The 12,020-nt window shown below is 41.0% G+C and overlaps 1 protein-coding gene across 4 annotated transcripts in view; it reads left to right on the top strand.

Annotated features, from left to right (window-relative positions):
* KATNAL1 (katanin catalytic subunit A1 like 1) overlaps positions 1–12,020 on the top strand; it is a 42,491-nt gene that overhangs the window by 25,390 nt on the left and 5,081 nt on the right. For all 4 annotated transcript variants that reach the window (XM_026844062.1, XM_026844055.1, XM_026844047.1 and 1 more), the window contains 6 exons: positions 1,756–1,880; positions 2,383–2,488; positions 7,257–7,415; positions 8,265–8,391; positions 9,335–9,469; positions 11,777–11,903. In XM_026844062.1, the coding sequence (XP_026699863.1) occupies positions 1,756–1,880; positions 2,383–2,488; positions 7,257–7,415; positions 8,265–8,391; positions 9,335–9,469; positions 11,777–11,903 (779 nt within the window). The remainder of the gene's footprint in view (positions 1–1,755; positions 1,881–2,382; positions 2,489–7,256; positions 7,416–8,264; positions 8,392–9,334; positions 9,470–11,776; positions 11,904–12,020) is intronic.

Raw genomic sequence — 12,020 nt, 5'->3', positions numbered from 1 at the left:
GGGCTGCGTACGGGGGCTGGAGCCGCTGGTTCAGCCTCCTCCACAGTGGGCTGCAGCCATCCGCCCTGCCTTCTCCTGCTTTTTAAAGCCTGCTTTAACTCAATTTCACCCAGAAAAGGCCCAAAACATCCGGTTTGTTTTCAGATGTGCAGGAAAAGGCTTCCACTAGGAAAACCAGTCAATTGCAGAGGGATAGAAGTGTGTAACAATGACAGCAAATATTTTTCACTTCATTGTCATTTTCCCCCCCTTTTTTAACGGTTACATTTGGATTCCATTTTCTCTCTCTCCTGAAATCTTCCAAGCTCTACAGGGCTTTTTTTTCTCCATTTCCTTTTTACGCCAGACCATTACATTTTTGACACTATTACATTTTTGACACTAGCTCTTTATCTAAACACAACTTTCAGCTTCATTTCCATTGCAAAAAACTGATCTGGGAATACTAAACAACACAGAGTTCACTTGGAAGCAAGAAATAAAAATAGTGCAAGATAAACTGCTCCCTCACCCGCCTCATGGGCAAACAGCAACTGGGAGGGGTGTAATCGCTACCTTTTCTTTTTCCACAGTGAGGTTATTTGTGTGTCTCCAGCTGCCTCTCAGCCCGCCTTTGCCTAGGCTGCTTTTGTCCAGCCAGCTGGGATTCTTTAACTTGCTGCTGATAGTGTTTAGAAGCTGAGTTAAGAGGCCTAAAGTAGCTCCCTAGTCAGCTTCCTTCCTTAAAACAGCGCAGCTGCTTTTCAGGCAGGGCCAAACGTTGCTGTTGAGCTGGGAGGGGAAGCGGTTTCCTTCTGAAGTGGGAGAGGAGGAGTGTGAGCCCTGATGCTTCAAAAGGGAATACGTTACTTCACCCCCATAAACTTAACGGCGCTGTGGAAGTACTAACCAGAAACTCTGGGCCCTCTGGGGCAGAAGTAGCATGTGGCTTGGTCGCCAAATGAGCATTAGCGTGCTGCAGAAATTACCGTAGTTCAAAGAGGCCTAGGTGGCTGGGGAGCTTCTTTAGGGCTTTTGGTGTGGCCCTTAAATAAACACGACTTTTAAAAAGCATTTTAACTGTTTATGGAGCTGACCTTTGAATGAGAGGAGGGAAATAAATAGTTTGCAGTCGAGGAAAGGAGTAATTGCTGGGCAGGAAGGCTTTAATTAAAGAAGGGGAGAGAATCTTCTTGGTTTTTCTCCATTAAAGAGAATGGGTGTAACAGCTTTGTGTTTCTTTTCGGTGATGATGGGGTGCCAGTTGTTTAGCTCCAGTAGGTAGTGTGGCAGGTGTAGCATCTTCAAAATATGCTTTGGACGCTCTGGTCTTCAGCCTGGAGTTAATGTAGCATTACATGACGCAGTCTGCTTTGTGAGGCTCTTTCTGCATTAGTGCCTTCAGCTGGCCAGGAAGTGTGTCAGTTGTCTGAAGAGTGGTTCAGCTCTGGTTTGCTGCTTTAAAACCAACCAACCCACCCACCCACCGTAATATGTAATGAGATCTGATGGGGTTTTGTCATGGTGAGCTGCATCTATGAAGCATGGTGATGTTGTGGTGGAAGCAATCACAGGTGTTGGGGCAATCTTTGTGGACCGGAGAGTGTAAACATGTTAGTTTTGCTCGACATTGTGGTGCTGAGATAGCTGTGTTGAAGTTTGATACCTTCTTGTGGCTTCTACTGATGTGAACCAGACATTATTGCTATATATTGCTAGTAAAGGCTATGTTGAAAGAATAATGTCCTTATGAGCCTGTATGACTTTCACTTCTAGGGAAAGAAAATATCCCAGGAAGTTGGTGATGGGGAAATTCCAAAATTTGATGCAGCAGGTTATGACAAAGACTTGGTCGAAGCTCTTGAAAGGGACATTGTATCAAGGAATCCAAGCATTCATTGGTATGAGGATTTTTTCAGTTCGTGTTTTTGCTAGTGTGGAGAAGGAGAGAAATTATCCTTCTTCTGACTCTTAAAACAGGGAGCCATCATAATCTCCTACAGATAAGCAAAACAAGGTCTTTTGGTTTTAACAGTTTATTAATACGATTACCGTTAAGCTTTTGTTGCTAACTGATATTATGTGCAGTACAAACATAACAGGTACTGCTGAAATGAAAGTATGCTCCAGAGAACTTTAAAGATACCACTTTGGTGTTCACATTGTCCAAAACAATTTTTAATTAAGCAGCTCTGAGTAGCTTGAGTTGAAAGTTATTTTTTCCCTACCTTCCAAAAGTGGATGTAATTTTAGGTCACAGGATTATAGAAGTGCTCTCAGGAGGCATATACTGGCATGCTGAAAGACATGGTACTAAGTGAAAAGCTTTTCTGTTTTTCTTTTATAAAAAATGGAAGAAATTGTTGTACAGGAATCTTATACAAGTTTCTTCATCTTGCACAGGGATGACATAGCGGATTTGGAAGAAGCCAAGAAATTATTAAGAGAAGCTGTTGTTCTTCCTATGTGGATGCCTGATTTTTTCAAAGGGATCAGAAGACCTTGGAAGGTGGGAATTTATTTGGTGTTTTAGTAAATGGCAAGCTGTAGTTATGTGTGTGTGTATTTTATGTAGTGTATGTGTAGTTACCTACTGCTGTAATGTGTGTGGATGCCTGTAGCAGGAGGCTAAAAAGGCAAATGGGAAAGATCAGGAATTTGTTCGTGAAAACCTCTCACAATGATTCATATAAAATGCACTGAAAGAAACAGCTGGAAGTGTACACAGGCTTTACAGTAACTAATAATTCTTTTGTATTTACTCAGTCATAGCTTGTTGACTTGATAATATTTTCTATATGTCAGCTTGTACATGTGAACAGGCATATAGGATATGTTGTGGGAAGCAGAAATGCTTAATAGACAGCTCTGCTTAGGTTTATGGTGGCCACTCTTCAACACTTCACAGAGAAAAACAGCACAGCCCTTGGACTGTTTTATTCTGCATGTGCCAACTATCTCTCACTCAGACTGCAAACTGCAGGCTGGATGGTGCAAGGAGGCAAGGAGAGGGGGAGCTAATCTGAGTGATGATTTAGCTTTGCAGTTACACTTGTGGCTGGGCATAGTTACTGCTGGAGTGGGAGAAATTGAAAGTGGGAGAATGAACTGCAAGTGGGGCAACAGGAAGATTATGTGACTGAGATGGCCTTGCTGATGGACCAGAGGTGAACCCAGTCTCAACCTTGCTCAGAGCTAAAAAGGAAGAGGAGGGTGGGCATTGCTGAGCATTTCTGTAAGTAGAAAATAGAATTATCTTGCTTTTGTTCTGGGATGGATTGACACTTGTTTTTGGAATAACTAGTAACAACACAAGGGTTTTCTGGGTACTGAGAAGGATTACTGGGGAAAAGAGACTTGCAAATTTTCTGTTATTCTGAGTCTGCAAGGCAATGGCATGTGTAGCTAGTGCTGTGTACATAAGTAGTTTCTGTGGTTTAGTATGCTGGTTCAGCAGCATGTTAGATCTTGTGTTACTATCAGTTGTTCTGTCTTCTACTGCTTGATTCTTGCACTTCTGTGGCTTATACTTAGGTCTGACTCTCAAAGTTGTCCTCCTCCAGCCTGAACCAGTCCTAGATCCCAGTTAGTCTGCTTATTTACAAAACAAAGCACTCCAGGAACTGATGAGTAGCAGACTTGTCATTCTTGGGGCTTGTATCTCAGACAGTAAAGAGGGGAAGTCAGAAAGAGTGGGAGCTGATGGTGTGAGCTGGGAGATTGCTGCTCAAGGGCTTTTCATGGAGGTTTTAGTGAGTTGCATGGGGGGAAGCCCAAATCTAGCTCCAGGGTATATGGTCTTAGGGGTTTAGAGACCTTGTGTTCAGTACCAGTGGCCTTGAGGTTAACCTTAAGGTTAACCAAGCTATCAGCTTGGATAGGGCCTAGATATTGTGGGTTACAAGGTAGGGTGAGATTTTAGTGTCTTGAGCAGCTGAATCTCTCTTTTCTTCTTGGCATAGAGGAAGTTGATCCATACCCTTATGATAGACTATGGGGGCCCTGTCTGTCCAGTCTTCAAAAACTTTTAAGGGAGTGAAGAGCTGCTGTGCTTGCTTTCACTTGCTAACATGCCTAGAGGATGTAGTGGCCATCTGTTTTTAAGGCAGGTGTATCTGCAGACTGTAGGGAATGTGAAGAGTGACACTGGCCTTGTCTCCCAAGTATTGTGGTAGTGGATAAAGAAACAACAGCCTGCAGTCTCCATCTCTTTGCATGAGATTATCTTTTCCTATTGAGCAGTGTACCCTTTGAAAACCAGGTGGTTGTAAACATGGAAAAAAAAAATCTAAGATTATTTCCTCTCTTCAGTCTGAAATGCAGATTGATTTCTGACGAGTCCACAAAGAGTGTTCATTGTTGGCCTTTTCCCTGGTGACTTGTGAAGCTGTAACTCTGCTGAATTTATTTTTCACACAGAACAGCATGTTTTTTCCCTACTGTTGACCTCTGACTGTGCTACAAGGATGAGAAGTTTCGAAGGGAAGACTGTTTCTTCCAGTAATCAGGGTAGCAGCAGGCATTTGTTGAGCCTAGGCATTCAGGACAATAATTCAGGGAAAAGGCAGCCAAATCTGTTTTTGGATGTTCAGACTCTCCTGAGAACAATTCCCAAGACAGCCCTCACAGTTTGTGCCTGCATTCAGAGGACGGTGCCTTGTATGAAGGAGCCAGCTGTCTTCCCTGATTCAACACAGGTGCTGTGTAGTTTCAACCACGGGTTTCTGAGTGTCCCCAGGCTTGCTCTTTCTTTTTCTCTGAACTGTTTTGTGCCAAGAAGGCCCAGTTGCTCACTGTGCTTCCCACTGCTCTGCTAGTGATTGTTACAACAACAAGAAGTAACCCTGCAGTGATTTCATCAAAACACTTACTCCCTGCAGAGCATTTCAGCTTCTTATTGGAATACTTTGGATTAACAGAGCCTTAGAGGAAGAATAAAGAAGTCTTTGTGTTTGTCAAGGATTTTAACTAGTGAGTAAGTGGCAGCCTCCTAGTTTGCAGAAAGAAAGAGCAACGTGATCCTATGTGTTTCTGTTTGCAACCATGCACATCTTGTTTTGCTGAGAACTCGAGTTTTTTTAACTGATATTTCTATTGCCTTTATCCCCAGAGAGCTTGGTTTTCCCCTGGCTTTACACCTGGTGTGGCTGCTTTGCACCTGTGTTATGCATGTATACAGTGCCACCAGTATTACGTGCAAGGTAATGCTCACTATAATAGTTACACAGGAGGTGCAAAGCAATGGGCTTCGGTTTCAGCACTGAGCAGCATGTGCAACTGAAGCCAGAATTTGACCATCTATAATAATGGAGGACCAAAGCAATACCCAAAAAATTACATTAGTCATTTCTATCACCAGCTCCTGCAGTGAACGCAATTTGTCAAACACAGGGGTCACGTATAGTTTGAACTGAGGTGCAGCTTGTTTTAAACTATTAAATAAACACATTTAAAACTTGGAGAGAACAGTAAGTCATCTCTGACCTGCATATCACATGCTGAGTAATTGTTACCCAGACATTCCAGGCTTGTACTTGCAATATTATTATAATATCAGTATCACTATGCAGCAACTCAAATCACAGTATATGTCTGAATCCTCATGGGGAGAAAAAGAGCCCATTTACTTTTTATGCTTGCTGCTCTGGAGCTTGGGAAACCTTGGGCAGCCTGAGGAGTGACTTTGGACTGTTAGCTGTATGGATGTATGTAAACGTTTCTAACAATTTACCAATGAATGTATGTTGAGCTTGCATTAGCTGAGTGTTAAATGGCAATAAAGGTATTAAGAGTTAATGGAAAATGGAGTACAGAGAGGCTATTGCTTTTGAATAGTACATTTTTGAATAATTGTGTTCCCGGTTGATTTGTTTTTATAGATCTCTTCCATGTCATTCTTTGTGCTTTTTGAAGTAAATTTTTGTGAGGAACAGATGAAATCTAATTTGCTATGTGGCTTGCATTTAACAGATATTTTATTGCTATGGCATTTTATGTAAGTTATTAATTGCAAAGCACATTATGATGTGCAATTCTAATTCTAGCTAATTTGATTACCCTTGCAACACAGTACAGCTTTACTTCAGGAAACTCTTGTTAGCATGTAATAAGATCTTGCAGTTGGGAGGAAAAAAAAACCAAGCTGCTTGAGCACTACATTTTCATAGTGACATGCTTAAAATCACAGTGCCTTATTCTAGTGCTGTATGGGCATGGAGCAGTGTGTTGTTCCTCCCTAGCACTGCTGTTGAAAGGGTTGGAAAGACTATCCATAAAGGTAATTGTATTTAGAAATATTATCGAGTGATTAACCAGTCTTTGTGCTACAAGCTTAATGTGAGTCCTGAGAGCACTGTGTGTCCAGTGAAAAACCTGTTTGTGTAACAATGGGTGAATGTGCTGAGCTGCAGAGGTGTGTGCTCCTTACTCTCCCTTTTGGATAGGCCACAGATGGAAGAACAGTGATGACGTGGATGCCAACATGGGACTTAACAAATGAAGTTCAGTTTCCAAGTGTAAAGCTTTCTGAATAATCACTGAGGTTCAGATTAGGCTTTTGTGGGATGCAGAGGTAGTCCAAATGAGACACAGTTGCTTATCCGTAAAATAGAAATAGAAGTGCCTTCCTACCATCCAACAGTGCAGTGGGGATGGTGTTTCATCTGGGGATTGCTAAAATGCAGTAGTATGGCTATAGACGTACTGAGATGGAGGGATTAAACAGTATGACAAACTGTTGTATTCAGTGAATTCTCTTGTGCATGCTTAAATGTAAAAATCAACCAGATTCATACATACCCATAGTCAGGATTTTTTGGCAAAATGTTTTTCTACAGAAAAATGTTCTACTGAGGGAACACAACTTTCTGCAAAAGTATATTGGTTCCTGTGAAGCTCTTTGTGAAGGGGCCTTTTTTCCGATAAGAAGAATCCACTGCCTGTGCACCCCCTTGTGAGTTGGGAAAGGCCCAAGTTCAAGTCCAGGTTCTGTCTGATTCAGAGCAAGGCTGTAAATCTGTTGTCTGCTTCCCAGGTGATAGGTGCAGCAGCAGTTACTGGCTTTTGTGATTTGGACTCAGTGAAGTGGTAAGAAGAAACCTCAGAACACTTCTGTGCTGTTCTCAAATGCAAGATTCTTGTTTTTTGTTTTCCACAGGTTATGATTATGTTATTAAACAATTTAAATACAGATCTTGGTTCATATTGAGATGTAACGTAGAGTACCAGTTGCAGAGTTTCTTTATTTGTTGCTCATTATGTTTGTTTTCACCTTTCAGGGTGTGCTGATGGTTGGTCCTCCTGGCACTGGCAAAACAATGCTAGCAAAAGCTGTTGCTACAGAATGTGGAACAACATTCTTCAATGTGTCTTCCTCTACACTGACATCTAAATACAGAGGCGAGTCTGAGAAGCTGGTCCGCCTCTTGTTTGAAATGGTATGTCCTTGATAATATGATCTGGGGATCACTAAGGTGAGAAAGGACATCACTTGTTTCCTGCCCCTCCAGTAGCATGTTGGAAGCACAGAGTTCATTGAACTGACACACCCCCTCAACCGGTTAGAAAAACATAATCTGCTTTTCCATCCTTTTCTGATATGTTGTTGAAGATTAAGAAGGAAATGGTTTATCACCCATGTTTAGGATAGCATTTTCCAAACTAAATGTAGAGTTGTGACCTTGACAGAAATTCAGTTCTTATTTGGTTATGGGATAACAAGCTCATAGGAAGTAGATTTGAAATTAGAAGGTGTTTGGAACTGTTATTGTAGAAGCAATACATGCTTTAGTTCTGTTTCTGTTCTGAAGGATGGATACAAGTCTCTCAGTAAAGTTGTGGGTGTGGTCCATCATGTGTGGTATATGAAGGACATGCCCATGTGGGCCTATACTGAACAGTGATTCACCTCTTTGGGATCCTCACTGCACTTTTACAATACTCTCAGTTAAAACCTGTCTCTGTTGAGGTAGACTGAGCTCCTTTCTGTCCTCCACCAGCACAAAAGCCTGGACATGAAAACTGCCTGTATTTTGGTTGTGTTCCTTTTCCACTTGCAAGACCGGTTGCTGAGAAACCAACACTGACAGACCCCTGACCCAAGGAGTATGATTTAAAATGTATAAACTTCAGCATACATGAGACAGTTTGTAAATCAAGATCTTGAACTACTTTCTTGTGACAGGGAAGATCTATTTGTAGTATGTCTAGTGGGACTGGGTTGTGGTCTGATGGAGACCTGTGCTTGCTGCTGCAACCTTAATAGTGATGTTTTCATTTGAATAAAGGCGAGGTTTTATGCTCCAACAACAATCTTCATTGACGAGATAGATTCCATCTGCAGCCGCAGAGGCACATCTGACGAACACGAGGCGAGTCGCAGAGTCAAGTCAGAGCTGCTTGTGCAAATGGATGGTAACAAGTGTTTAGATCCGAGTTTGGGGCTGGGGTGCTGTTTCTTTACAGGTGGGAATGTAAGAACGTGAGCAATCTGGAAAACTGGGCTTTATGGAAAGGGGAGATAAGGTAGCACTTCAGAGTAGTGTATTTTTGGAGTGTTCAAAGGCAGATAACTGAAAAGGGTGTTCTGCTTCTAAAATGGCCATTTTGATGGTAAATTGAAAACTCCTATTTGAGAGAGAAACACAGACTCTAGGAGAAGCAGATAGTGAAGATTTGTGCAATTTAATACAGGTCTTTAATTTTGGTGCAATCTAAACAAATTTCTCCACTTTGCTAGAGTCTCCAGCCTAGGGACCCCACTGTGAAATCTGATTTTGCTGTATTCTGTGGTGGCAGCTAATACTACCCTTTTAGTCAGGTTTGGTATCTGTTCTGTGCAGGTGCACATAATGAGGATGATGATCTGAGGAATATTGCATGGTGTAGTGGTATAATAGCCACCTCTGTATTGCAGCTATTGTTTAACTGCTATTTATAATGTCCTCAAATGTGGAGGTTCATTGTGGTAAACTCAGGATAGGCAACTTTTTGCCCCAAAGGGGTAATTTCTTTGCAGGCCTCATTTGTGAGGCCACGAGGTTTCTTCTATGGCTAGATTTGACAGAGATAGCACTTCTGGTGGGACTAGTAGGGCTGCACTCACATGTGCCTATGTCATTAGCACTGTCAAAGAAAGCCCTCCCCTGACTCAGCAAAAGAAGGAACTGTCCATTTCTCTGTGACAGTAGTGGTCTTGTCACACCAAATGGGAAGTTTGGAAAGGGACACTAGGACTACATATAGCTGTTGCTTAGCCTTGTCCAGGCTTTTGCAGTGTTTGTGCAGTGTTTCTTAGCAAGCATCTCAATCAATAAGAGCTGTGAAGTAAAATTGCTCTAAACTGTTGTGCTGGCAGGGGTAGGTGGTGCTCTGGAAAATGATGACCCTTCCAAGATGGTTATGGTATTAGCTGCTACAAATTTTCCCTGGGATATTGATGAAGCTCTGCGACGGAGACTGGAGAAGAGGATTTATATACCTTTGCCCACAGGTATGTTTGCTACAAGCATTTTCCTTTACAATGGCCTTTGCAGGATGAGATTAGGATTACTGTTGGGTTTGGGAGGAATCTTGATGTTTTTGTGATGAGCAGTGAAATTCAGGGGTTAATCATTTGGCTGGGTCGTTTTATTTTTAAAGAGAGTGAAAGAAGAAAAAAATACTACTTGCTTGGAGGCTTAAAAACAAAGAGCTGAGGCATTTCATTGCAAGCCCATTGATGGGTTCTTACATTTTGAAAGAGAGTTAGTTTTAATGAACCTGGAATTATTTTAAATGTTTAACAGTCAATCCTTGAGCGATCATCAAAGGCAGCCTTTGGACGTGTTCAGAAATATTGCAAATGCACTCCGTGCCCTTGCAGACAACTGCAAAGAAGTGGATCCATGAATTTTCACTTACAGGCTTAGTTCATTGTAAATCACTGCTTGCTCACCTCTGTGACTGTGCTTCGAGTCACTCGGAATGCAGCAGGCTGATTGCTTTCCTGCCCTAAGACGTCTCGGCTTGTATTGTCTTTCCTAGCTGTCATTCACCTGTCCTATTAATTTTGAGATTCCTATCACTTGAAGTTTGCATAGCTTCGTTTCTTTGTGGTACAGTGGATGCCTCATCTCCTTGCATGAGCACTCAAGATAACAAGATGCGTGTTCATGGTGACAGCAGTTGTGATTGAGTTTAGCAGGTATAAGGATGCTTAATAGCTCTACAGCTTGTCTTTGCAGCTTACAGGCGGTAACAGGATGCCTGTCTTTATGACCAATTAGTTTAAAATCCCATCAGCTTTTGCTCTTGTTTCTAATTAAACCAGGTTGTTTTTTGACACAGTGTATTACACGCTGGACAACATACGAGATGTGCTCCAGTTTTATTTCCAGTCTTGTGTTCTGTTGCATTTGTTCTGTAAATAAGAATGTTGAGCTATTCTGGGCAAGTATAAATGATGCATTTATAACTGTGCTGTGTGATTTGATGTGGTCAGGCATTTTAATTGAAAAAGTGATATGATATATCATATATACACCTGTATGTTGTGGAATTTGATGCAAGTATATATTCTACCATGTTTCATTTTCAAAATACTGCAAGAATTTGCTTAGCCTCATAGTAAAGATCAGAAGAATGTTCTCAGATACAGTATGCTGTCTGCAGCTATGCCATATATACATTGTGCTCTGTAAATAATAAATCCCCATTTTATAACTAGTGCCAGTTGTGTGTGATTGATAACTCTGTATTATTGACAGTTCTGCAAAGCACACAAAACCAGCAGCTTCAGACAGGCTTTCTAATTTATTTTATATTTCCCCTCCCCCTAAAATTAAAAAAAAAATAAAAAAAATAGGGACATCAATAAATAGAAAATAAGTGTGGACATTTCTTTAAGACTTTCAGCCTGTACTACTCCTGCTTTTTCTGTTGTGGTTGTCCTCTTTTCTAGGTCATAAAAAATGGTCACTGTGGAAATAAAGATGCTGAGCTGGTATATTTTTCTGTGCAGTAATAGCCAGGAAAGCAGTCATCCTCTTCTTTACCACAGTTGTGCAGAATAACACTGAGGCCTAAGCTGCCAGATGTAAATTCCCTCTTACAAGCTTAGGCTGTTTAACATATGTACCCATATGCACATGCCCTCTACAAAAAAAAATGGTTAATTGGCTGCATAAGTGCTCATTTATACAGCTGGTTATCACTGTGTGCACACTGCATCTAGGTCTGAAAGTGGTATACGAGGACATTTGTATAGTAAATATATTAATATATGTTTACTGTATTAATGTATCTGTTTTCTGTCAGGCTTCAGCAGCTTTCTTGGGTCCCAACTGAGTACAGTGCTTAAACATATGCTTAAAGTTCAGGCTATTGTTAAGGGGTTTGTGCTCTGTTAATAGAATCCTCATTGTGGTTCTAATGAAACTGTGTGAATAATATGCAATCAAACACTTGAACAGAGAGTGAATCCAAAGGGATGTGAGAAGAAGCAGACATTTGTAGGATTGTGGTTTTGTCCCCTTGGGTAGTGTGTGACCAAATGCTTTGTCACCTGAGACATAACAGACATTTTTAATGACGTATGACTTTGGAAAATGTCTCTAGAGCATGCTCTTTTAATATACTGGTTTTAACCATATGCTTTACTGTATTTGATTGCACACTTTACTATGATTTGTTGTCTCTTTCCTTTTCTTATATTAAACCCTTTTGTTTGTACTTTTCACTGAAAAACCTAAGTTGTGTTTGTATCTTTTTTTTTAATGTTACTCCTGCAAGTCTTCAAAAGAGTATTTTTGTGTTGTAGCAAAAGGCAGAGCAGAACTACTTAAGATTAATCTTCGGGAAGTAGAACTAGATCCTGATATCAGCCTGGAAGAAATTGCTGAGAAGATTGAAGGCTATTCTGGTGCTGACATCACTAATGTTTGCAGGTATATTATTCCCCTTAATTTGCAAATAAAACTGCATGGAAAGTCATAATTTGCATTATGTGATAAAAGGCAATACACACTACATCTGAAGCTGTGTTAACAGTGACTATGTCTGAG

Source organism: Athene cunicularia (genome assembly GCF_003259725.1).
Source record: "Athene cunicularia isolate RWA chromosome 1 unlocalized genomic scaffold, athCun1 chr1_part1, whole genome shotgun sequence".
NCBI classification, from domain to species: Eukaryota; Metazoa; Chordata; class Aves; order Strigiformes; family Strigidae; genus Athene; species Athene cunicularia.
Note: the sequence above shows the minus strand (reverse complement) of the source record. Positions and strands in the feature narration are given on the sequence as shown.